This window comes from Tachysurus vachellii, chromosome 24, assembly GCF_030014155.1.
Source record: "Tachysurus vachellii isolate PV-2020 chromosome 24, HZAU_Pvac_v1, whole genome shotgun sequence".
In the NCBI taxonomy this organism is placed as follows: domain Eukaryota; kingdom Metazoa; phylum Chordata; class Actinopteri; order Siluriformes; family Bagridae; genus Tachysurus; species Tachysurus vachellii.
In genome coordinates this window covers 95,001-119,821 of record NC_083483.1, presented here as the reverse complement: position 1 = coordinate 119,821, position 24,821 = coordinate 95,001, and the positions used below count along the sequence as shown (strand labels likewise).

Sequence of the window (24,821 nt, the reverse complement as noted above, 5' to 3'; positions counted from 1 at the left end):
TAAAGCAGAACGATCAGATGATGTTTATAAAGTATACGTGTATAATAAATTATATAGATCAAGTTTTCAATTCTAGTTTATTTGTATAACACTTTTTACAATAGACATTGTCTTAAAGCAGCTTTACAGACCATAAACATAGAACAGAAGGTTAATATAAAGAATAATATAAAGATTAATATAATACAAAACTCAAGATTAATATTAGATATATTTAAATGTGTATGTATTTATCCCCAATGAACAAATCTGAGGTGACTCAGGTGACTGTGGGGAGGAAAAACTCCCTTAGATGGTAAAGGAAGAAACCTTGAGAGGAACCAGACTCAAAGGGAACCTCATCCTCATCTGGGTGACACTGGGGGTGTGATTATAAATATACAGTCTGATAAATGTTGTAGTGATGTAAAAGATCACATGGAGTTCACATCTCCTCTTTAGTATCACAGAGTCTAACTGGAGCTGGTAGATCTGTAGATGTCTCAGGATCCTCACAGAGTCGACCTCATCTCAGTGGAGGTCCAAAATCTTCATTGCACAGAAGACGATCAGAGCTGGTACAATGTCTGGATGCCTCGGGATGGTAGAAAGAGAGAAGCAGTGGAGCGGAATTAACATATCTGCTGTTCATAATATTAACAAGCTCTAGATCATACATCATATGACATCATACATTAGAGTTAACAGTTGGTTTAATCTTCCTTTGATCTAATTACCAACACATCTCCATATGACTGATACTCTGATGCATCACACACTGAGATTAGACACTGAGGAACTGAGCATCAGACACTGAGATTATGTCAGATGTTAGAGCTCTACTCTGTACATTGTATTAACTTAAAAACTGAAGTAAACACAACCTTGTTATATTTCACTTCAACTCTCAAGCAGTAAAGACAAAGTATAGATTTCAAACCTGGAGTAAAATCCACAATTGTCATGAAAATTGAAAAGAAGAAATAAAACTTCCTCGGTCTCTGATGTGTCACTGTCTAGCAGCAGAATGAGAAACAGATACTGAAAGATATTTTCCATTCTGTGTGACCTGTGAGCTCCGTCTACTCCAATAAAACTGAGCTCTGAGGAATCTGAGCAGGAGGTGAAAACTGATCAGTAACTTTATAATGGTCACATTAATCACTGCAAATGTGGTGTAATTTAACAGTATGGCTTTAACATCGTCTGTATTCTGCTCTTAACTCTATAGTCTGATCTAAACTCTATAGTCTGATCATAACTCTATAGTCTAATCTAAACTCTATAATCTGATCATAACTCTGTAGTCTGATCTAAACTCTATAATCTGATCATAACTCTGTAGTCTGATCTAAACTCTATAGTCTGGTCATAACTCTGTAGTCTGATCTAAACTCTATAGTCTGATCATAACTCTATAGTCTGATCATAACTCTATAGTCTGGTCATAACTCTATAGTCTGATCTAAACTCTATAGTCTGATCATAACTCTATAGTCTAATCTAAACTCTATAATCTGATCATAACTCTGTAGTCTGATCTAAACTCTATAATCTGATCATAACTCTGTAGTCTGATCTAAACTCTATAGTCTGGTCATAACTCTGTAGTCTGATCTAAACTCTATAGTCTGATCATAACTCTATAGTCTGATCATAACTCTATAGTCTGATCATAACTCTATAGTCTGGTCATAACTCTATAGTCTGATCTAAACTCTATAGTCTGATCATAACTCTATAATCTGGTCATAACTCTATAGTCTGATCATAACTCTATAGTCTGGTCATAACTCTATAGTCTGATCTAAACTCTATAGTCTGATCTAAACTCTATAGTCTGATCATAACTCTATAGTCTGATCTAAACTCTATAGTCTGGTCATAACTCTATAGTCTGATCATAACTCTATAGTCTGGTCATAACTCTATAGTCTGATCATAACTCTATAGTCTGATCTAAACTCTATAGTCTGATCATAACTCTATAGTCTGGTCATAACTCTATAGTCTGATCATAACTCTATAGTCTGATCTAAACTCTATAGTCTGATCATAACTCTATAGTCTGATCTAAACTCTATAGTCTGATCATAACTCTATAGTCTGGTCATAACTCTATAGTCTGGTCATAACTCTATAGTCTGATCATAACTCTATAGTCTGATCTAAACTCTATAGTCTGATCTAAACTCTATAGTCTGATCATAAATCTACAGTCTGATCATAACTCTATAGTCTGGTCATAACTCTGTAGTCTGATCATAACTCTATAGTCTGATCTAAACTCTATAGTCTGGTCATAATTCTATAGTCTGATCTAAACTCTATAGTCTGATCATAATTCTATAGTCTGATCTAAACTCTATAATCTGATCATAACTCTATAGTCTGATCTAAACTCTATAGTCTGGTCATAACTCTATAGTCTGATCTAAACTCTATAGTCTGATCATAACTCTATAGTCTGGTCTTAACTCTATAGTCTGATCATAACTCTATAGTCTGGTCATAACTCTATAGTCTGGTCATAACTCTATAGTCTGATCATAACTCTATAGTCTGGTCATAACTCTATAGTCTGATCATAACTCTATAGTCTGATCTAAACTCTATAGTCTGATCATAACTCTATAGTCTGATCTAAACTCTATAGTCTGATCATAACTCTATAGTCTGGTCATAACTCTATAGTCTGGTCATAACTCTATAGTCTGATCATAACTCTATAGTCTGGTCATAACTCTATAGTCTGATCTAAACTCTATAGTCTGATCTAAACTCTATAGTCTGATCATAACTCTACAGTCTGATCATAACTCTATAGTCTGGTCATAACTCTGTAGTCTGATCATAACTCTATAGTCTGATCTAAACTCTATAGTCTGGTCATAATTCTATAGTCTGATCTAAACTCTATAGTCTGGTCAAAATTCTATAGTCTGATCTAAACTCTATAATCTGATCATAACTCTATAGTCTGATCTAAACTCTATAGTCTGGTCATAACTCTGTAGTCTGGTCATAACTCTATAGTCTGATCTAAACTCTATAGTCTGGTCATAACTCTATAGTCTGATCTAAACTCTATAGTCTGATCATAACTCTATAGTCTGGTCATAACTCTGTAGTCTGATCTAAACTCTATAGTCTGGTCATAACTCTGTAGTCTGATCTAAACTCTATAGTCTGATTATAAATCTATAGTCTGGTCATAACTCTTAAAAAGTCCCATTATTAACAGAAGTATAGAAACAGAAGAGAGAGAAAATAAGTAAATAAACAAACAAACAAATAAATAAATAATAATAAGAAGAATACAATAATAAATACATAAATGAATACATATCATTAAAGTTTAAAATTTATTTAAAAATATTAATTTAGAATTTAAAATACTATATATCTATAGTATGTGTTTAACTCTATAGTTTGATCGTAACTCTATAGTCTAAGTTTAATTCTATAGTCTGACCATAACTTCATAGTCTGCTCTTAACTCTATAGTCTGAATTTTAATTTTATAGTCTGGTCATAACTCTGTAGTCTGATCATAACTCTATAGTCTGATCATAACTCTATAGTCTGGTCATAAGTCTGTAGTCTGATCTAAACTCTATAGTCTGATCATAACTCTATAGTCTGATCATAACTCTATAGTCTGGTCATAACTCTATAGTCTGATCATAACCCTATAGTCTGTTCATAACTCTATAGTCTGATCATAACCCTATAGTCTGATCATAACCCTATAGTCTGTTCATAACTCTATAGTCTGATCATAACCCTATAGTCTGTTCATAACTCTATAGTCTGATCATAACCCTATAGTCTGATCATAACTCTGTAGTGTGAATTTAAAGCTGGAGTCTGACCAAAACTTCAGTCTGATTTTAACTCTATAGTCTGATTTTAACACTATAGTCTGAGTTTAACTCTATAGTCAGATTTTAACACTATAGTCTGAGTTTAACTCTATAGTCTGAGTTTAACTCTATAGTCTACCGTACCGTACTATAGTATACCGAACAAGTCTCATTTTATTTGTATAACAATTTTAAATTTATTGTTAAATTATTCAGAGTATTAAAAATAAACAGAGAAAAAAGATCAGAATTTTTTGTGAAGGTTCTGTACTTTAATGTGACCTTTTAGTTTTTCATCAAAATATAGCAGCTGTATTCATGTCAAAATAAAAGTCCCAGAAGTATGTTTTTAATACAATAAAAGCCTTTATTTCATTGCACAGTAAATTCCTTTTTTCACATATACCAACTTTGTAGGTTGGGTTCAGCCATGATACAGAACCCTGGAGCAGAGAGGGTTAAGGGCCTTACTCAAGGGCCCAACAGCAGCAGCTTGCCTTAACCACTTGAGCCACCACTGCCGTGATTTATGTTGCTGATTCTCCATCAGAATTCCACATATCCTGCAGGAGCTCATCATCCATCTCCACCTGATTTTGCTCAATGCCCTTGAACTTTCTGAGCAGCTCTGAGTAGACGAAAGGTAATTTAGTGTATGTGAGAGAATCATGAGGTCGAACCACAGGTTGCAGTTTGAGTTTTTTGGCCAAGTTTGTGTTTTGGTTTGTGAAGGTCAGGTGGAATGTGGCCATGGTGTCCTGCATCGATCTGAATGTATGATGATCAGGCACATGGTCAAAGGTTTGCTTACATGAGCCTTTGCATGCACGGAGTTTGATATCAATGTCCACCTAAAGCCCAAAAGACAAACAAGACAAATCAAACACAGAGATAAGGTTTAGATCAGAAAGAAAACATTGACAGAACAAATCCACTAATCATTAGTCAGAATTTTAGATTAAACAAAACCAGATTATTCTTTACATTTAAGCTACAGAAAAGTCTGAACTTTAACCTCTAACTTCTGGATTTCATTGATCTGATCCTCAGTTTGTCTGTGGTACATCTGCACTCCTCTGGAGAGCTCAGTGATCTTCTTCTGTAACAGCGTCAGGTTCCTGTGCAGCATCTCAGCGGCTTCAGCATAGCGCAGTTCTTCTACTGTAAAGAGAACAACCTTCAATTTCATTAAAAACTTTCAAAATAAAGTTTATAAATCATTCATGGTGTACAATATCATTCCAGCAGGGACTGGTTCAGTGTTCACTTCTGACTGATGAATTCTCTTGAACAGCTAATGCAGCATAATATTAATGCACTCACTCTGATACCTTATTGTTTCTAAAGCAACGAGGTTTCTAAGGTAACAGCATTTGGAAAATCATCAACTTCATTGTTCTAAAAGAAGCTCAGCTGCAGTGTTGATTATTTTGTCTGTAACTCGAAGTCTTTTATTGCTTATTGACACAGAACATTTACGCACTGTATGTTTTGACGATATTCTTCCTCTGTTCTTCGTAGAACTGAGCCGTTTTAATTATTGTAGACGATGAAGCGCTTTTATATGGTTTAGTCTTTTCACAGATTTTGTTGAGATGCTCATAAACGTCTCTTTCTGCCTCGTCTATAAAACCCTGCAGCCGACAGCCTGATGGACACGTCACATCCTGCACACAAAAAAAACACACACCGTTAAACAACTACCATGAATTTCAGCAGTTTGTAGATGATGATCTTACTAAATGATCTCTGGTGACAAAATAAGATATCTGATAGACAGTTATAAAGTAGAGACAGTTGATTGTTGATTATAAACAGTGTGTTCAGGGGATTTCAGGGGAAAAGACAGTCTGAAGACAATTAAATGAATTTTGTGGCATATTTCCGCTAATGTTATTTGTATTTAGCTTTATAGAGTGAATTTGGTGACTGATTTCACTTTTTACCTTCAACTTAAAAATATACAAACATTAGAAGGACTCTGACCCTGATGTTACTGGAGCTTCACTGTTTCGACTCACCTCGTCCTCATCAGTACACAGAGTGTGTTTGTTCCCTGGACACCGTCCATGTCTTTGGTAACCGTATGGAGTGTGTCCCTTTCGAGAGTGAACTGACTCACACACTGAAACACACAAAATACAAACTTTAATATTTGAAAGAAAAAAATAGAATTATGCTGCAGTTTACTGATGGAACAGTTCATATATCTGTGCAATGTACTTCTACTGTATATTTCACCTAAACTTCTGATTTTCTCACTGAAATTTTTGGTGATTTAGTTTTTCATTTCTCATTAATATCATTATCTTATCACAACATAAGAAAACCAGTGAGTGAAAGTCAGTGTATAATAGTGGGAGGTAATAATAATAATAATAACAATAATAATAATAACAACAATAATAATAACAATAACAATAATAATTAATATTATTGTTGTTATTATTATTATTGATATTATTATTGATATTAATATCAATATCTTCATCATCGTCATCCTCCATATTAACAGTGGTATGATGTAAATAGCTGTTTTGGGAAAAGCTCATTGTTTGTGTGATGTTTTTTTTTAAAAAAAAAAGAAATGACACAAAATGAAGTGAACACATTTTTTTTATTGTTATTATTATTGAAAACATGACATCAGTTAATTGTGCAGTATTTCACGTTGTCGTGAGCACAACAAGCACAACAGACATGACCTGATCTCTGAGTTCAGAGGGGTCTAATCTTCATTCTGACCACTTTAAGGGAATAATCAGCTGGTTTAAAAGGCAGCCACACAACTCCATTCTCCACCTCATAGGGAATTTTGCTAGCAGGATCGTACTTTCCTCCCTTGTAGTAAATCCCATTAAGGTTGGCAGACTGGCAGTTATTGTACCACCATCCACCTCCATAGATCTCAGCACAGTTCTCCTCCCACTTGTCATTGTCTCGGTCAAACGTGCTAAACTTCATCTCAGTGTGTGAAAGGAAGGAACCCATGTTAGCTAGACCCTGCACCAGAGCATCTCCTGCGTCTCCTGTGTAAGATGAAACTCTTAACTGAAACCCCTCTGTCTCTGAGCCCACTTGGATGTTGTATTCTGCGTACACCTCGTTTCCTGCCCAGTCGAACAGCTCCACTCTCAGAACACTTTCTTTCTGAGTAAGGAGATGTAAGACCTTGTTCCCAATCCAAAGCTCACCCTTTCCATGCTTGTCTATGTTCCCAAACCCGACACGATACTCATCCCATGTGCGGTTGAAGTTAACAGACCCATCCTCCCTCTGCTGGATCAGAACCCAGCCCCCCAAACCTGTGGCCTGGTCACAGTAAACCTCCACTATCTCCTCCGATTCGGCCGGCTTTACTCTGAACAGGCCGCTCTGACCGCCTGCGGTGTGCTTCTGCTGGATATCAACACAATCTGAAAGGAGAGATCTGACGATTAGCGCAAATGCTGCAATTTTATTCCAGTTGTTACTATTCCCTCAGTAAATTAAAGGAGATGTGCACTGACCCTTTTGTTAACCACATACGACTGTACACAAGTGTATACATGTTTAGGACACAGTAATTGCAGTAACAGTTATTCCACTTTCAATCCAAACAACAGAATATTTCAAGCATGTGATTTGTAACAGGAATGTAACACAAATATTTATGCAGTTTTCTAAGCAATGATTTCTTGTTTCATTTTTAATCAGAACTAATTTTTGCTTTTAAAAAATGGTTCACTTTTTGGTCGAGGTATGTGAGTGTCACTCAAGTGTACCTCCGCCAATAAAATCAGCTTTGCGATCGTCACGGGACTTCAAACTGCGAGCATGTAGATCAGGAACATCATCTTCTATGTCTCCACGAAAGAACGCCCCAAGGTCATCACCGAAATCAGGTGAAGAAGTTGCCATGATGGTCTTAGAGTCTGAGTGAAAACCTTTGCTCCCACCCGAAAGGATAGATTTGGAGGAGGAAGAGGAAGAAGCAGAGGATGTGAAGATCTTACGGTCCTGTCCGTTAGAACCGAGTCCTTTAAAGAAGTCTCCAGCAAACCCACTGAGGTCTCCGTCATCACGGCTGAGTGTGGTGATGGATTTTGAATTGGTTGTCAGTTCTTTACCACCTTTAGCTACTTCAGAAATACCAAGTTTCTCAGTGTTGTCACACCCTGGCCCAGTTGTGACCGTTTCATACCTTTCCTTAACACCGTCTTTGGTTTGCACCGTTACCTTGCGGACGGACTGGGTGCAGCTGAGGGTTTGGGTGCTGATTCGTGATGTAGAGATGGGTGTGGTTTGGCCCGTACCTGTGCTGACTTTGCTGACAGTGGCAGCCGTTTCTGCTGTGGACCCCTCAGCCTCCAAGGAGAGCTGAAGCTGGCCAACATCACCGAAGAAGGTCTTCTTCTGTGCAGCGCTTTCTGTTCCACTGGCTCCAGACTTGTAGACAGATGGCACATTTACATCTTTCAGTACCCTGCTCTTTAGTACCTTCAAGGAACTGACAGTCTCCACACTCTGGACCTTTAAGGTATCTAGGCGGTCCAGCTGCTTTTCCAGAGTTTCATAGCTGCCCTTTTCCAAAGAGAAGGAAACAGAGCTGGCACAGGAACCTTTACAGCTGCGCAGCTTGATGTCAATGTCAACCTGCAAAATGAGTAAAGTGTAAGTGTGTGAATACACCTGATTCATCACAAGTCTGTAGAACACATTCTAAATCAAGCTAAAACCTGTAAATAGATGACAGTGACACAGTTCTGGTGAGATGACTTTACTGAGATGAGGCAATAAAGAGCTGAAGAATTTTAGGTCTCTTCACTCTCTTTAATACATGGGACAAGATGATTATCTTGTCCTATGTGACAAGGGGGATGTTGTAGCCTAGTGGATAAGATGTTGGATTACTGCTCGGAAGGTCATTAGCTCGAATCCCAGGTCCCCTGAGCAAGGCCCTTAACCCTCAGTTGCTCAGTTGTATAATTAGAAATAAAATGTAAGTCACTCTGGATGAGAGTCTGCTAAATGCCATAAATGTAAAAAAAATGATTACCTGTCGAATAGCTGGACGAGTAAATTCAATAGTTTCAGTAGTTTCAGTGGGTTCAGCTAAGTTTCTATTGTTGCATTTATTTAAACTGAATTAACTTTGCACTTGGCGATAGAATTGTTCTGAATCTATACATCAGTGCAAAGGTGATGTATGAGCTTTCAGACTCAGGAGTCAACACAAAACATCACCTTACATGCAAAATATAAAAAAAAAAAAAAAAAAAACACACACCAGCTGAAACTTTGGGATGAACAGAATGTGCTGCTGAATTTATATCCATTCGATTATTTCTTTAAACTTTACTTTAAAGTCTAATTCTTAATTGTGTTGCTTGAAGGTGCATTTTTACCTCCAGACGCTGGATACTGAGGAACTGAGTTTTGATTTGAGCTTTAACATCCTCCAGCATTCTCAGATGCTGGTCAATCTTTATCTTCAATTCAACTATCCTCTGCCTCAGCTGTTCAGCCAGAGAGGAATATCTGTTATCACTACCTGAAAGAGAACAACAACACTGATGTCTGTTTAAAGTCCAAAGTTCAACTAGTTTATTTTTTCAAATGAAAACGTAGTTCAGAAATCTGGAAATTAAACAAAAGTCTTTGCATTTGTAATGTATTTTGTCTAAGTAAAGAAGAAAGCTTGATGAAGCTATAAATAATCATCTATATAGATTTAAACTGGATCTGATGTAGGTGACTTCCTCAAGGTTGCTAACACACCTGTGCTGGAAACGAGACTCTCTCTCAGGTAGTTGTACGTATTTTTGGACTCTATATCTGTAGATCTATGCAATTTTTTTCCCTCGTCAAGAAGATTGCGAATCTTCTCAATCTTTTTGAGGATCTCGTGGTTAGTTTGATCCAGAAGGCCTTGAACTCTGCAGCCAGATGGACATTTTCTGCCCTATGAATGAATTATGATGAAAATAGGGAATCACAATTTAAATTGAAATTCAAAATAGAAATTTTAAGCGTGAAGTTAAAGTTAAATTTAAGTGTGAAGGTCAGTGAGGATTCAGTGTTATAGAGAACAGTGAGTTTCTACCCATTCGTCGTCTGTGCAGAAGGGCCATTCTTTCTCTGTAGCACATTTATCTGCCTTGAAGCCAGGTTCTACAGGACGAGGGCCTCTAGGTTTCAGGACTTCAGACTTTTCCTCCTCACACTAAAAGCAAGTATGTGTATCGTCATTATTGTCAGAAAATGAAACAGATAAATGTGATAATGTCATTATTCAAAGAATTCACTCACCGAGGCAGAAAGAATGAGCGCACACAGGCAGAGAACAGACAACTGAAGCTTCATCTTTTACTTCTCTGTACAAACGACTGACTTTCCTCTGGCTAAACACTTCCAATATGAACACTCGTGAGTGACCGTCATCCTGACTCACTGATAAACTTCATGACTCAACATCTCCATCAAATTAATGATCAACCAAGAGGAAGAACAAACACGGTGTTCAGCAAAACAGGACACGGATAACAGGGGACTGAATGGGAAGAAAGAAAAAAAACAGAGATAAAAAGACATTTGAACATGAAGGTTGTGTAAAACTAATAATGTGCTCATAGAACAAGTTACACAACTGCTGAACTTCCCATAAGATGAACAGTGTGAAAACAAATAAAAAAATAATGTCATTGTTTATGGAGAGACTCGTAGGCATGACAGAAACACTTACAAGAGCATCTTCAAACTCATATCCACCAGCCTGAAATGTAATGTGGACAATTTCAGTTATTTTTGTTGATCATTTTTATTAATATTATTTTATTTGCAGCTGATGACAAACCTGTCATTTAGTAAATATTCCAGAGTCTTGATGCTGACCAGAATTTAAAGTTATTTTAAAAAGTTCAGTTTAAAGTCATGTATGTCATGTCAAAATGTAAAAATATTATATACATATACATGCAGTATATAAAACATACTTTAATTTCATTAAAAAATAAACAATAATAACAATAATAACAATAATAACAATAACTGTTATTATTGTTATTATTGTTATTATTATTTGTGTTTTTGTTCTTTTGTCCTTATTTTAATGTTATTTATGATGTTATTTGCTCTGCGGTCAGTTGTGTGCTGTGTCTCTGAAGATAACATAACATTGATTTAATATTTCAGATGTAAATAGTGAAAGCCTTAATTAGCACTCTGTATTTTATAGGTACACATGGAGCTTCTGGACTGTCTGTCAGCTGAACTGTGTGTGTGTAAATAAAGACATCCATCTCTAGGGAGAGAAGGGAATGTAGTGATGAGGAGATGAGGAGATGTTTCAGACTGTGGCGCTCTCTGGGGGGGTCTGAGAACAAATGCAGTCTTTTAGCTTAACCTATCTTCATTCCAGAAAAGCTTTTTAAAATTGTGAAGAAATTGCACAAAATATTAAAATATTATACTACATGTCACATGTAGAACATGTCACATTTTCAATAAATAAAGTTTGGGATTATAAATCAAAGAGTGGGATTATAAATCATTATAAACACCAGAGAGTGGGATTATAAATCATTATAAACACCAGAGAGTGGGATTATAAATCATTGTAAACACTGAGAGTGGGATTATAAATCATTATAAACACTGAGTGGGATTATAAATCGTTATAAACACAGAGTGGGATTATAAACACCAGAGAGTGGGATTATAAATCATTATAAACACAGAGTGTGATTATAAATCATTATAAACACTGAAAGTGAGATTATAAATTGTTATAAACACCTTGAGTGGGATTATAAATTATTGTAAACACTGAGAGTGGGATTATAAATCATTATAAACACTGAGAGTGGGATTATAAATCATTATAAACACTGAGTGGGATTATAAATCATTATACACACTGAGTGGGATTATAAATTGTTATAAACACCAGAGAGGGGGATTATAAATCGTTATAAACACCAGAGAGTGGGATTATAAATCATTCTAAACTCTGAGAGTGAGATTATAAATCATTATAAACACTGAGAGTGGGATTATAAATCGTTATAAACACTGAGAGTGAGATTATAAACCATTATAAACACTGAGAGTGGGATTATAAATCATTATAAACACAAGAGAGTGGGTTTATAAATCATTATAAACACCAGAGAGTGGGATTATAAATCATTCTAAACTCTGAGAGTGAGATTATAAATCATTGTAAACACTGAGAGTGGGAATATAAATTGTTATAAACACTGAGAGTGGGATTATAAATCGTTATAAACACTGAGAGTGAGATTATAAACCATTATAAACACTGAGAGTGGGATTATAAATCATTATAAACACAAGAGAGTGGGATTATAAATCATTATAAACACAAGAGAGTGGGTTTATAAATCATTATAAACACTGAGAGTGGGATTATAAATCATTATAAACACAAGAGAGTGGGTTTATAAATCATTATAAACACTGAGAGTGGGATTATAAATCATTATAAACACCAGAGAGTGGGATTATAAATCATTATAAACACCAGAGAGTGGGATTATAAATCATTATAAACTCTAAGAGTTAGATTATAAATCGTTATAAACACCAGAGAGTGGGATTATAAATCTTTATAAACACCAGAGAGTGGGATTATAAATCATTATAAACAGTGAAAGCGGGATTAGAATTTATTCATAGGCAATGAAATGTTCAACAATGGAGACCCGGTCACAAAATCTACCATAACAACAGTCAGTGCAAAGTCTGCAGTTCAAAGTCTCTTTAGGTTTTATCCACAGCACTCCCATGGGTCTGCAGATTGTCCACACTGAACCATCCCCAGTAGCAGAGTGCACCATCAAACCATGAGACTCCAACCAGAGGCCAGGCATCAGACTGGACCAGGTAGGTCCAGAGAGAAGAAGTAGTTACACTGTGAACTCAGTGATGTGTTCATATCTTCTGGTTCTAGTTATCTGCTGTGTTCTGGACTAACTGGAGCTTGTTTATGCTCCTACTGGAACATCCAGACAGTAAAGAATTACAATAATCCAACCTAGAGGTAATAAATGCATGAACTAGTGTTTCTGCATCATGTAATGACATCATATTTTTTATCTTAGCAATATTTCTGAGATGAAAGAAGGCTAACATTGTGGTGTTATTTATGTGAGCTTCAAATGAGAGACCGGTATCAATAATCACACCGAGGTCTTTTACTGCTGCACATGATGTAATAGAAAGACCACCCAGAGTTACTCTGTAATCAGAAAGCTTACTTCTGCCTGTCTGTGGTCCTGGTACAAGAACTTCTGTGTGTCAGAGTTAAACAGGAGGAAGTTAGTAAGCGTCCACTGTCTAATGTCCTTCACACAATCTTCAGTTTTATTAAACTGGTGACTCACATCTGACTGAGCTGAAACATATAGCTGTGTGTCATCAGTGTAACAGTGGAAGCTAATACCATGATTACGAATAATTGCACCAAGAGGTAGCAAATATAGGGAGAAAAGCAATGGGCCTAAAACAGAACCTTGCGGAACACTAAACATTACCTTAGTTTGTTTAGAGTGGTCACCATTTAGGTCTACAAACTGATAGCGATCCTACAAATATACCTTACAATGTCCAGGTAGTTTGTTTAAAGTTGTGTGTGGTCATTATATCAGTGTGCTATTTTTTCCTTTCTATTTATTTTTTTGTGGAGCTCCATTATCATGACTGTAGTGAAAATTGTTGGATTATATGAAAACTGATGCATGAAACAAGCTGAATATGTGTTTTTGTTTCTGGAGTCTGTAATATATATTTATATTTATATACTTTTATAATAATATATATTATCTATAATTAATTATTAGTTGGGGTACGGTGGCTTAGTGGTTAGCACGTTCGCCTCACACCTCCAGGGTCGGGGTTCGATTCCCACCTCCAACTTGTGTGTGTGGAGTTTGCATGTTCTCCCCGTGCCTCGGGGGTTTCCTCCGGGTACTCCGGTTTCCTCCCCCGGTCCAAAGACATGCATGGTAGGTTGATTGGCATCTCTGGAAAATTGTCCATAGTGTGTGATTGTGTGAGTGAATGAGAGTGTGTGTGTGTGTGTGTGTGTGTGTGTGTGCCCTGTGATGGGTTGGCACTCCGTCCAGGGTGTATCCTGCCTTGATGCCCGATGATGCCTGAGATAGGCACAGGCTCCCCGTGACCTGAGGTAGTTCGGATAAGTGGTAGAAGATGAATGAATGAATGAATAATGATTAGTTTGTTCTCGTTTTTCACTGACAGGAACGGAAATTAAGTGCCTGAGTGCTTTGTTCCACCCGGACTCTATATATTGTGGCACCGACTGCGACTTTGACCCATGATTTTCACTATCGCGTTTTTCTGCTTATTTTAGAAACAAACAAATAAGTGAAAGTTTTTTAAAAATGTTTGTTATAACGGAGACTGTGTTCCGCAGTGCCACAGTGTGTGTGCTGACTCGGGCCAGACTGATCATGTGTCCGAGTGTGTGTAAAAATCACTATAATTCTTACAGTTTAGTGAGTAAGAAGAGATTTTACTCGTCAGAGCAGAAAACAGTGAGAATCGGCTGTGCTTCCGGCTTCTGGGGCGATACAGTGACGTCAGGTAACGACATAAAGACACAGTGACGTCAGGTAACGACATAAAGACACGGTGACGTCAGGTAACGACATAAAGACACGGTGACGTCAGGTAACGACATAAAGACACGGTGACGTCAGGTAAGGACATAAAGACACGGTGACGTCAGGTAACGACATAAAGACACGGTGGCGTCAGGTAACGACAAAAAGACACGGTGACGTCAGGTAACGACATAAAGACACGGTGACGTCAGGTAACGACATAAAGACACGGTGACGTCAGGTAACGACATAAAGACACGGTGACGTCAGGTAAGGACATAAAGACACGGTGACGTCAGGTAACGACATAAAGACACAATGACGTCAGGTAACGACATAAAGACACGGTGACGTCAGGTAACGACATAAAGACACGGTGACGTCAGGTAAGGACATAAAGACACGGTGACGTCAGGTAAGGACATAAAGACACGGTGACGTCAGGTAACGACATAAAGACACGGTGACGTCAGGTAACGACATAAAGACACGGTGACGTCAGGTAACGACAGACACGGTGACGTCAGGTAAGGACATAAAGACACGGTGACGTCAGGTAAGGACATAAAGACACGGTGACGTCAGGTAACGACATAAAGACACGGTGACGTCAGGTAAGACAAAGACACGGTGACGTCAGGTAAGACATAAAGACACGGTGACGTCAGGTAAGACATAAAGACACAGTGACGTCAGGTAAGACATAAAGATGATCCTTTATGAGCCCCAGGCTGGTGCAGAGAGCTGAGAGCTCACCGCTGGAGTGTCTGAGGTTCAGCAGCACTGATGAAAGTGAGACAGACTGATATTAAACTTTCAGTCTATAAAGTTAATCTGGTTCCTAATCTTCTGATTCTTTACCCTGATCTTGGAGGAACCACAACTCTGTTCTACACAATATACTGTTCTTCTGCTCTAAACACACACACACACACACACCCCTAGACTGTAAATTGGTGCAGTGTTTATGCATCTCTAGTGACTGAAAGCTGGTGTCAACTCATTTCTGCATACATTCGATCATCTACAGTGGTGTAAAGGATGATGACTTTGGGAAGATGAAAACATCTCACAGACACTGTACTGTTTTATTATGTACATTTAATGTTGTTCCTCATTGTGCTCCTCTGCAGTTCCTCAACTCATACACGGTGGGAAACTGGACTTTCTGGTGTTTGATTATCTGTCAGAAATTACCATGTCGCTCCTCACAGCAGCTAAAGCTAAGACTCCTGTAAGCATTTACACTTTATGAATCTCACAAACTGTTAATTCTGTGTTTAATAACTCTATTATATATCTGCTATTGAAATACTGTGTCTGATCACACATGACGACGATTTGCTGTGTCTGATCTCACACATGACGACGATTTGCTGTCTGAGATCTCACACATGATGACGATTTGCTGTGTCTGATCTCACACATGATGACGATTTGCTGTGTCTGATCTCACACTTGACGGTGATTTGCCGTGTCTGATCTCACACTTGACAGTGATTTGCCGTGTCTGATCTCACACTTGACGGTGATTTGCCGTGTCTGATCACACACATGACGGTGATTTGCCGTGTCTGATCTCACACTTGACGGTGATTTGCCGTGTCTGATCACACACATGACGGTGATTTGCCGTGTCTGATCTCACACTTGACGGTGATTTGCCGTGTCTGATCTCACACTTGACGGTGATTTCCCGTGTCTGATCTCACACTTGACGGTGATTTGCCGTGTCTCTGATCACACACATGACGGTGATTTGCCGTGTCTGATCTCACACATGGTGATTTGCCGTGTCTGATCTCACACATGGTGATTTGCCGTGTCTGATCTCACACTTGACGGTGATTTGCCGTGTCTGATCTCACACATGACGGTGATTTGCCGTGTCTGATCTCACACATGACGGTGATTTGCCGTGTCTGATCTCACACATGACGGTGATTTGCCGTGTCTGATCTCACACATGATATCACACATGACGGTGATTTGCCGTGTCTGATCTCACACATGACGGTGATTTGCCGTGTCTGATCACACACATGACGGTGATTTGCCGTGTCTGATCTCACGCATGACGGTGATTTGCCGTGTCTGATCTCACACTTGGTGATTTGCCGTGTCTGATCTCACACATGACGGTGATTTGCCGTGTCTGATCTCACACATGATCTCATACTTGACGGTGATTTGCCGTGTCTGATCTCACACATGACGGTGATTTGCCGTGTCTGATCTCACACATGACGGTGATTTGCCGTGTCTGATCTCACACACGATGATGATTTGCCGTGTCTGATCACACACTTGACGGTGATTTTCCGTGTCTGATCTCACACATGACGGTGATTTGCCGTGTCTGGTCTCACACACGATGATGATTTGCGTGTCTGATCACACACTTGACAGTGATTTGCCGTGTCTGATCTCACACATGATCTCACACATGACGGTGATTTGCCGTGTCTGATCTCACACATGACGGTGATTTGCCGTGTCTGATCTCACACACGACGATGATTTGCCGTGTCTGATCACACACTTGACGGTGATTTGCCGTGTCTGATCTCACACATGATCTCACACATGACGGTGATTTGCCGTGTCTGATCTCACACATGACGATGATTTGCCGTGTCTGATCACACACTTGACGGTGATTTGCCGTGTCTGATCTCACACATGATCACACACTTGACGGTGATTTGCCGTGTCTGATCTCACACTTGACGGTGATTTGCCGTGTCTGATCTCACACTTGACGATTATTTGCCGTGTCTGATCTCACACATGACGGTGATTTGCCGTGTCTGATCTCACACTTGACGATTATTTGCCGTGTCTGATCTCACACATGACGGTGATTTGCCGTGTCTGATCTCACACATGACGATGATTTGCCGTGTCTGATCACACACTTGACGGTGATTTGCCGTGTCTGATCTCACACATGATCACACACTTGACGGTGATTTGCCGTGTCTGATCTCACACTTGACGGTGATTTGCCGTGTCTGATCTCACACTTGACGGTGATTTGCCGTGTCTGATCACACACATGACGGTGATTTGCCGTGTCTGATCTCACACATGATCTCACACACGACGATTATTTGCCGTGTCTGATCACACACTTGACGGTGATTTGCCGTGTCTGATCTCACACATGATCACACACTTGACGGTGATTTGCTGTGTCTGATCTCACACACGACGATGATTTGCCATGTCTGATCACACACTTGACGGTGATTTGCCCTGTCTGATCTCACACATGATCTCACACATGACGGTGATTTGCCGTGTCTGATCTCACACATGACGGTGATTTGCCGTGTCTGATCACACACTTGACGGTGATTTGCCGTGTCTGATCACACACTTGACGGTGATTTGCCGTGTCTGATCACACACTTGACGGTGATTTGCCGTGTCTGATCTCACACATGATCACACACTTGACGGTGATTTGCCGTGTCTGATCTCACACATGATCACACACTTGACGGTGATTTGCCCTGTCTGATCTCACACATGATCTCACACATGACACATGGACTCAGACCCAGTCAGATCAGACGTTACCTTTTCACCTTTTCATTTCACTCACATTTGATTTCTGATCTCTTACAGAATATGGGTTACGCTCCTGATTTTGTTGTTGCTGCTGTTTCTCCTTTCATCAAGGAAATCAGCCAAAAAGGTACGAGTGCAGAGTCGAGAGCAGTAAGTCGTGTATAAAACAGTGCAAACGCTAGGAATAAAATCTAATGTCAGCTCGCAGAGTAAACACGTTGTGTTCAGTTTTATTTATTTATGTAACATGTCAGGCTTCAAAAAGTCACTGTAGATGAATTTTAATGAAAATAAATAAATTAAAATAATTTTGTAATTTATGGGAAATAAGTTGAACAGTGGGAATTCTTTTAAGAGAAAGACTTCAACACACACACACACACACACACACACAAATGAAGTTTTATTTTAGTGTCTTACAGATTTCTCATCTCTCTGTTGACTGACACAGAGAAGGTTAAAGGTTCTTGATATTTGTTCTTCTTTCAGCTTTTGTTACACACTGGATTAATGTTTGTGTGATGATTAATCGGAGCGTACGGTGTTGTGTTAAACAGGTATTCGTGTGGTTAGTAACGCCGGTGGTGTGAATCCTCTCGCATGTGCAGCTGCTATACAGGAAGTAGTGCAGAAATCTGGGCTCAGTTTGAAGGTTGCCGTGGTAACTGGTGATGATCTTATGCGTCAAGTGAGTTTCTTATGCCTCAAGTGAGATCAGCCAGAGCCTCAAAATACCTGGATATTGATCTAGTTATTGTTACTGTGTCTGTCTGCAGTGGGTCGAATAAATGCTGTTTGAGCTGAAAGACTTTAACTAGAGGAGTTTATCACCCAGTCACGTCAATGTTGTAGAGATTTCAGCAGTGTTTGTGTTTTTCTCTCTTTAGAAAGACTCTCTGAATTTCTTGACGATGGCTGATACACAAGAAACCAAACCCCTTCCCAAAACTGTACACAGTATGAACGCATATCTGGGGTGAGAAAATCTCTTTAAAATAGTTCAGAGATGAAGATGTTGGTTTCTCTTTAAATTCCCTGATATACAAAACATGAAACTCTGGATTGCAATGAGTTTATCTTCACCCCCACCTTCACCACCCCCACCTTCACTACCACCACCACCACAACTTTCACCACCTCACTCATACTTCACCCCCACCTTCACCACCCCCACCTTCACTACCACCACCACCACAACTTTCACCACCTCACTCATACTTCACCCCCACTTTCATCACCCCCACCTTCACTACCACCTTCACCACAACACTCCTACTTCACCCCCACCTTCACCACCCCCACCTTCACCACAACGCTCACCCCACCCTCACCCCCATGCTTACACTTCACCTTCATCGCCTCTCTGTGGTCACCACCGTCACCTGCTCATGGTTCTTCTCTCTGTTTAATAAACCCGAACCCTGATTTAGGACTGTGTGTGTAAGGGCATGTGTCTGATCTCTGCTCTTGTCCTGACTGTGTCTGTGATTAAACCCTCATCAAGTCTGGAATGGAAAAATAATATAATAAATGTTAATCTCTGCTTCCTTCAGCGCTCTCCCCATAAAGCGATGTCTGGACCTCGGGGCTGATATCGTGGTCACTGGCCGCTGTGTGGACAGCGCTGTGGTGCTCGGACCCCTGATGCATTCAGTATGGTTTGGCATCAGGTTTCTTTACTTTGCACATTAAGGTGTAGAGTTTAAACTTAGCTGCTGTGTGGATTTACACATTTTTTCTGCGTGATTTATTCTGAAATATTGTCTTTTACGTTTTTTGTTATATATAAATTTCTGACAATATATTTAGGTGTGTATTTGGTGTGTATTGTGACAGTTTGGCTGGGATCAGAATAACTTTGACCTCTTGGCTGCTGGAAGGTAAAAACACATACAGTCTCTATGGTTTATTGTAAATATTATATGTAAATCTTAGCAAATGTTGAAGCTGAATGTTGAAGATTTTTGTAAATTTAAACTAACAGGGATTAAATATACGGTGATGTAACTGCAGAGCTGCTTGATTAGATTTAATATAAAATTGTGTTCAGGTCTGATATTTTATCATCAGTTAAATGGATCGTGCTGATGAGTGACATGCGTGTGTTTGCTTTAGTCTGGCAGGTCACCTGATCGAGTGTGGAGCCCAAGTGACCGGCGGCATTTTCACTGACTGGCACACGGTTCCTGACTGGTACGAGGTCATCTGGTGACATTTGTGTTTGTTGACTTTTCCTTAAGCCCCACTTAGTTCTGCCTTTCTCAGATGTTACTAAATGCATCAAAAATGTTCCATAACTTTTAGCTATATGTAATATATTTGCTTTTGGAAGGAAAAAAAAGACAAATTTAAGACATAATTTAAAATGAATGAAATAGAAAGCAGCAAACCAGCCAATTATGTGTTTCACTATTGTTCTTCCTTGTTTAGGGATAACATGGGCTTCCCCGTGATCGAGTGTTCTTCTGATGGCTCCTTCACACTGTCCAAACCTCCCAGAACTGGTGGGCTGGTGTCATATGGTACAGTAGCAGAACAGTTAGTGTATGAAATAGGAGATCCACGTCATTACCTTCTGCCTGATGTCACGTGTGACTTCTCACACGTCACCATTAATGAGATTCCAGGTGAGGAAGAACTTTAAAAGATCTGTGATGTGTCTTTAGACTGAGCTTTGGTCAGGAACAATATTTCATAAAGAATAATAATTAGATCTGCACTTTCATTATGTATAACTGGGAAATTTGTGCCACAGTTTATAGTAATAATCATTAATAATTGAAGGTGTTGATGGAGGAGCAGTGAAAGTGGGTGGAGCCAAAGGATCACCACCATCAGTTGACTACAAGGTAACAAAATAAATAAAACTGTGAATCCAGAAGTGTTTTTTCTGCTCTGTCTGATGCTGACAGTGACTCAGACATTAGAAATAATATCCAAAGATCATCAGAAAAAATGATCAGTTATTTTGCTTGTGATTGTTAAACTGAAATTGTTGTTGAGTTAATTTATTTATTTCTGATAAAGTGTTTGTGATTTAGTAATGATTATCTGAATTTGAGCGCTGGTGTCTTGTGCTCTTGTATGGAGTAATAAACCTCAGAGTTATGAGTTTAAACCCTACTGAGTGATGCTGCAGTTTGAGTTTTGTAACATAAACATTCTCACATGAATGAACATGAGATACGAAGACAAGCCAATGTTCCTGCTGTAAAGTCCAGAGTAAGGGTTTGTTTTTGTAAAGCTAGTGATCACGGTGCTCTTGTGAGTATCAGGACATTCTGGTCCAAAACCTGCTCACTTCTGCCATGAAGATGAAGAACATTTTAGAGAAATTAGATTACTCAGGAATATGAATGTGAATGTTAAACCAGCCTCAGGTCAGTTTTTACATCACAGCTTTAGATTCTACTGTAATTCTCTTCCTAAGGTCTGTGCCACATATATGGATGGATTCAGAGCGACTGCAGTTTGTCCTGTAGTCGGACCTCGAGCAGCACAAAAAGCCAGAAAGACTGCAGAGAGCATAATCAAACGGTTTGTACCATTAAGTAACAAGCAAATAGATCAAATATCAAATATTTTATATGATCAGTTACTGTTAACAGGAATGTTCTGCTATGACATTCTTATTCATTCTATAAATTATATTTTCCATCTGGAGACCACAACAGGAACGTGTCCTGACTTTTAAACATGTGCAAGGATCCTATTGTTATTTGTAAGAAATGAACTGCAGATGTTTTCTGTAGGACCAGGCGAATGTTCAGACAGCTGGGACTGGACGATTACAGTGATGTGAATGTTCAGGTTCTGGGTGCAGAGGACACATACGGACCTCACGCACTCAACACCGTAGGTTTATCTGAGCTGCTGCTTTATCACATTGTGATGCTTGATCTCCACAATGTTCTCCTTGTATGAGTTTCATTATTAAATCTTGAATCAAGGAATTGATTCTTATATGTAAAGTGGTGTGAAAAAGTGTTGGCCCCCTTCCTGATTTTTTATATGTTTGTCACACTTTAATGTTTCAGATCAAACAAATTTAAATATCAGTCAAAGATAACAAATAAACACAACATGCAGTTTTTAAATGAAGGTTTTTATTATTAAGGGAAAACAAAACCCAAACCCACACGGCCCTGTGTGAAAAAGTGTTTGCCCCCTAAACCTAATAACTGGTTGGTCCTCCCTTAGCAGCAAGAACTGCATTCGAGTGTTAGTGATAACTTACAGTGAGTCTGTTACAGCTGAGTCTGTGGGGGAATTTTGGTCCACTCATCTTTACAGAATTGTTGTAATTCAGCCACATTGGAGGGTTTTCGAGCAGGAAACACCTTTTTAAGGTCCTGCCACAGCATCTCATTAGGATTCAGGTCAGGACTTTGACTCGGCCGCTCCAAAGTCTTCATTTTGTTTGTCTTCAGCCGTTCAGAGGTGGACTTGCTGGTGTGTTTTGGATCATTGTCCTGCTGCAGAACCCAAGTTCACTTCAGCTTGAGGTCATGAACAGATGGCTGCACTTTGTCCTTCAGGATCTTTTGGTAGACAGCAGAATTCATGGTTCTGTTTATCACAGTAAGTCTTCCAGGTCCTGAAGCAGTAAAACAGCCCCAGACCATCACACTACCACCACTTTGTCACACAGGGCCATGTGGGTTTGGATTTAGTTTTCCCTTAATAATAAAAACCTTCATTTACAAACCGCATGTTGTGTTTATTTGTTATCTTTGACTAATATTTGAATTTGTTTGATGATCTGAAACATTAAAGTGTGACAAACGTGCGAAAAAATAAAAAATCAGGAAGGGGGTCAACACTTTTTCACACCACTGTATATCTTGTGCAGGATCTTCGGGAAGCAGTTCTATGGATGGCTGTCCATCATAAGCAGAAGAAAGCTCTTGAAATTTTCTCTAGAGAAGTGGCTCCTGCAGGAACCGGCATGGGTACGTCTGCTGTTCTCTGATGTGTTCGTCACGTGTGCACGTGTGTTATGTGCATGTGTGCAGGAGAGTGTGTGTGTGCATGCGGGTGTGCACGTGTGTGTGTGTGGTGCCCATAGACATGTTCTGAACTCAGACCTGTAACTATTGTTTTTGTGTAAACCCCACAGCTCCTGGGCTGACAGGAATTGTCGGAGGCAGACCACGAGTGTGAGTGTTTTTTCTAAAATTGTAAATTATTTACAGACTGTTTATGGACCTGTTTTGAAGTCCAGATTGAGTTGGTGTCCCCTCCACATCCAGGTCTCCTGTACTGAAGTCTTTTTTCTTCCTACATCCTAAAGCAGCCCTGAAGGTGATCTCACAGAACTGACCTTCTTTACCAGACTGTATGTGTTGTGTTACGTCTCAACATAACGGTGTAGCATTCATATGATTTCAACTCCTACAGCGATACGTAGAACATCAGAAAATGTACTGAAGCTGGAAGGACACGAGGTGTAAAAGGCATTTCTGCTTCAAAGCGTTTCCTTTGTTTATGTGACGATTTTATTATTAATCAGTAGACAACATGGATGGGACTGTCATCTCTTCTGTCATCTGATTATTATTACCTGTTATTTACAACAGAACTGTGTGTTTTCTCCATTCATAAAACTGCACACACACTACAGGATTCATTACAAAATTTTGTTGTTTTTGTACTCTGTGGTCTTGTAGGATTTTCTGGTTAGTGTTTGTGTTTTTTTAATAAATTGGTATGTAGCTATGTCTGGTTCTGGACCACAGAGTTTATTTACAAAGTGAGAGCCGCAGTGTGTATTTCTGTCCACTAATCCATACCATCACTGATGTGTGACTGATTTTAGGTGAACATCCACCTTAACGGAGAGCTGATGGAGACGTATAGTGAGACAGTGTGTCGTTCACCTGAAGAACTTCATACTTCCTCTCAGCTCCTAGAGCAAAATGACGTCCCTACAGGTTTGTGTTCTGTTAAGTGTGTGGGATCATTTCACTGGTCTGGGAACATGAAGGACTAAACTGGGTTTGAACAGAACTAAATTAGTAGCTTTCTTCTTTAAATTCCCACTTATTTAGCACACACACTCTTTATATAAAACACTTTCTATTATCAGAATTAAGGGTGCCATGGTAAAAAGAGTGGAATGTTTTTAAACAAGGCAAAGACTCGGCAGAAAAGATGCAAACAGAAACGCCACAAAATTCCCTCTTTATTGTGTGCAGTGTTTGGAGCTCAGACCAAAAGATCGGCGACGTAAAGACGCTTATATAACAGACTGCTCACATTGTCCTACTGTGTGTTTTCCCAGGAGGCTTGTGTGTGTGTGTCTCTGTGTGTGTGTGTGTGTGTGTGTGTGTGTGTGTGTGTGTGTGTGTGTGTGTGTGTGTGTGTGTGTGTGTGTGTGTGTGTGTGTGTGTGTGTGTGAGTGAGAGAGAGAGAGAGAGAGCTTAAGCCAGTGAAACTCATCAGTCTTGTTCTGGCACGGTACCACAAGCAGTTTACAGCCACTGTGTGGTTCAGTTTAGTTAGTGAGGGAGGGAGGGAGGGAGGGAGGGAGGACCACATGCTGTAATTAGAGAATAATTTTATAACGTGTTCAACACACATTCAGCACATATCTACACACACACACACACACACACTCACACACTCTCACACACGCTCACTCACACTCACTCACACTCACTCACACTCACACACACACACACACACACACTCACACACTCTCACACACGCTCACTCACACTCACTCACACTCACACACTCACACACACACACACACACACACTCAGACACA

At 39.2% G+C, this 24,821-nt stretch overlaps 3 protein-coding genes across 6 annotated transcripts in view; 1 reads left to right on the top strand and 2 right to left on the bottom strand.

The window, feature by feature from the left end:
- Positions 1-4,191: 4,191 nt before the first annotated feature.
- On the bottom strand, positions 4,192-6,199 carry LOC132839209 (fibrinogen alpha chain). 2 transcript variants are annotated; one of them, XM_060860052.1, is made up of 4 exons: positions 5,867-6,199; positions 5,329-5,512; positions 4,861-5,003; positions 4,192-4,696 (listed from the first exon to the last, which is right to left on the bottom strand). In XM_060860052.1, the coding sequence occupies exons 3-4, from the start codon at positions 4,972-4,974 to the stop codon at positions 4,373-4,375; spliced, it is 438 nt and encodes a 145-aa protein (XP_060716035.1). In that variant the 5' UTR covers positions 4,975-5,003; positions 5,329-5,512; positions 5,867-6,199; the 3' UTR covers positions 4,192-4,372. The 2 variants fall into 2 exon arrangements, with proteins under 2 accessions (XP_060716035.1, XP_060716034.1); XM_060860051.1 differs by having other exon boundaries at positions 4,861-5,006; positions 5,867-6,184.
- Positions 6,200-6,443: 244 nt separating this feature from the next.
- Positions 6,444-10,293, bottom strand: fga (fibrinogen alpha chain). The gene is made up of 6 exons (XM_060860050.1): positions 10,137-10,293; positions 9,931-10,050; positions 9,606-9,789; positions 9,233-9,378; positions 7,610-8,480; positions 6,444-7,261 (listed from the first exon to the last, which is right to left on the bottom strand). Exons 1-6 carry the CDS (start codon positions 10,188-10,190, stop codon positions 6,564-6,566), a joined length of 2,073 nt encoding a protein of 690 aa, XP_060716033.1. The 5' UTR covers positions 10,191-10,293; the 3' UTR covers positions 6,444-6,563.
- A 2,356-nt stretch (positions 10,294-12,649) lies between these two features.
- The window catches only part of LOC132839596 (uncharacterized), an 18,472-nt gene continuing 6,300 nt past the window's right edge, over positions 12,650-24,821 (top strand). Inside the window, exons 1-16 of one of the 3 annotated variants that reach the window (XM_060860658.1) lie at positions 12,650-12,731; positions 15,607-15,707; positions 18,107-18,176; positions 18,607-18,737; positions 18,937-19,025; positions 19,603-19,702; positions 19,886-19,929; positions 20,165-20,242; positions 20,480-20,676; positions 20,834-20,898; positions 21,480-21,586; positions 21,802-21,904; positions 22,902-23,001; positions 23,169-23,208; positions 23,302-23,353; positions 23,868-23,982. In XM_060860658.1, coding sequence (XP_060716641.1) covers positions 12,692-12,731; positions 15,607-15,707; positions 18,107-18,176; positions 18,607-18,737; positions 18,937-19,025; positions 19,603-19,702; positions 19,886-19,929; positions 20,165-20,242; positions 20,480-20,676; positions 20,834-20,898; positions 21,480-21,586; positions 21,802-21,904; positions 22,902-23,001; positions 23,169-23,208; positions 23,302-23,353; positions 23,868-23,982 — 1,432 coding nt within the window. In that variant the 5' untranslated portion in view covers positions 12,650-12,691. Of the gene's footprint in view, positions 12,732-14,165; positions 14,454-15,606; positions 15,708-18,106; positions 18,177-18,606; positions 18,738-18,936; positions 19,026-19,602; positions 19,703-19,885; positions 19,930-20,164; positions 20,243-20,479; positions 20,677-20,833; positions 20,899-21,479; positions 21,587-21,801; positions 21,905-22,901; positions 23,002-23,168; positions 23,209-23,244; positions 23,354-23,867; positions 23,983-24,821 lie in introns of those variants that run through there. The other 2 variants (XM_060860657.1, XM_060860659.1) reach the window with 2 other exon arrangements.

Coding starts and splice junctions, on each gene's coding strand:
- LOC132839209 (XM_060860052.1), bottom strand. CDS start 4,974: ATGCTGCACAGGAACCTGACGCTGTTACAGAAGAAGATCACTGAGCTC. Junction 4,697..4,860: donor ATGAAATCCAGAAGTTAGAG/GTTAAAGTTCAG, acceptor TTTGGGCTTTAG/GTGGACATTGATATCAAACT.
- fga (XM_060860050.1), bottom strand. CDS start 10,190: ATGAAGCTTCAGTTGTCTGTTCTCTGCCTGTGTGCGCTCATTCTTTCT. Junction 10,051..10,136: donor CGCTCATTCTTTCTGCCTCG/GTGAGTGAATTC, acceptor ACTTGCTTTTAG/TGTGAGGAGGAAAAGTCTGA. Junction 9,790..9,930: donor TCTGCACAGACGACGAATGG/GTAGAAACTCAC, acceptor ATTCATTCATAG/GGCAGAAAATGTCCATCTGG.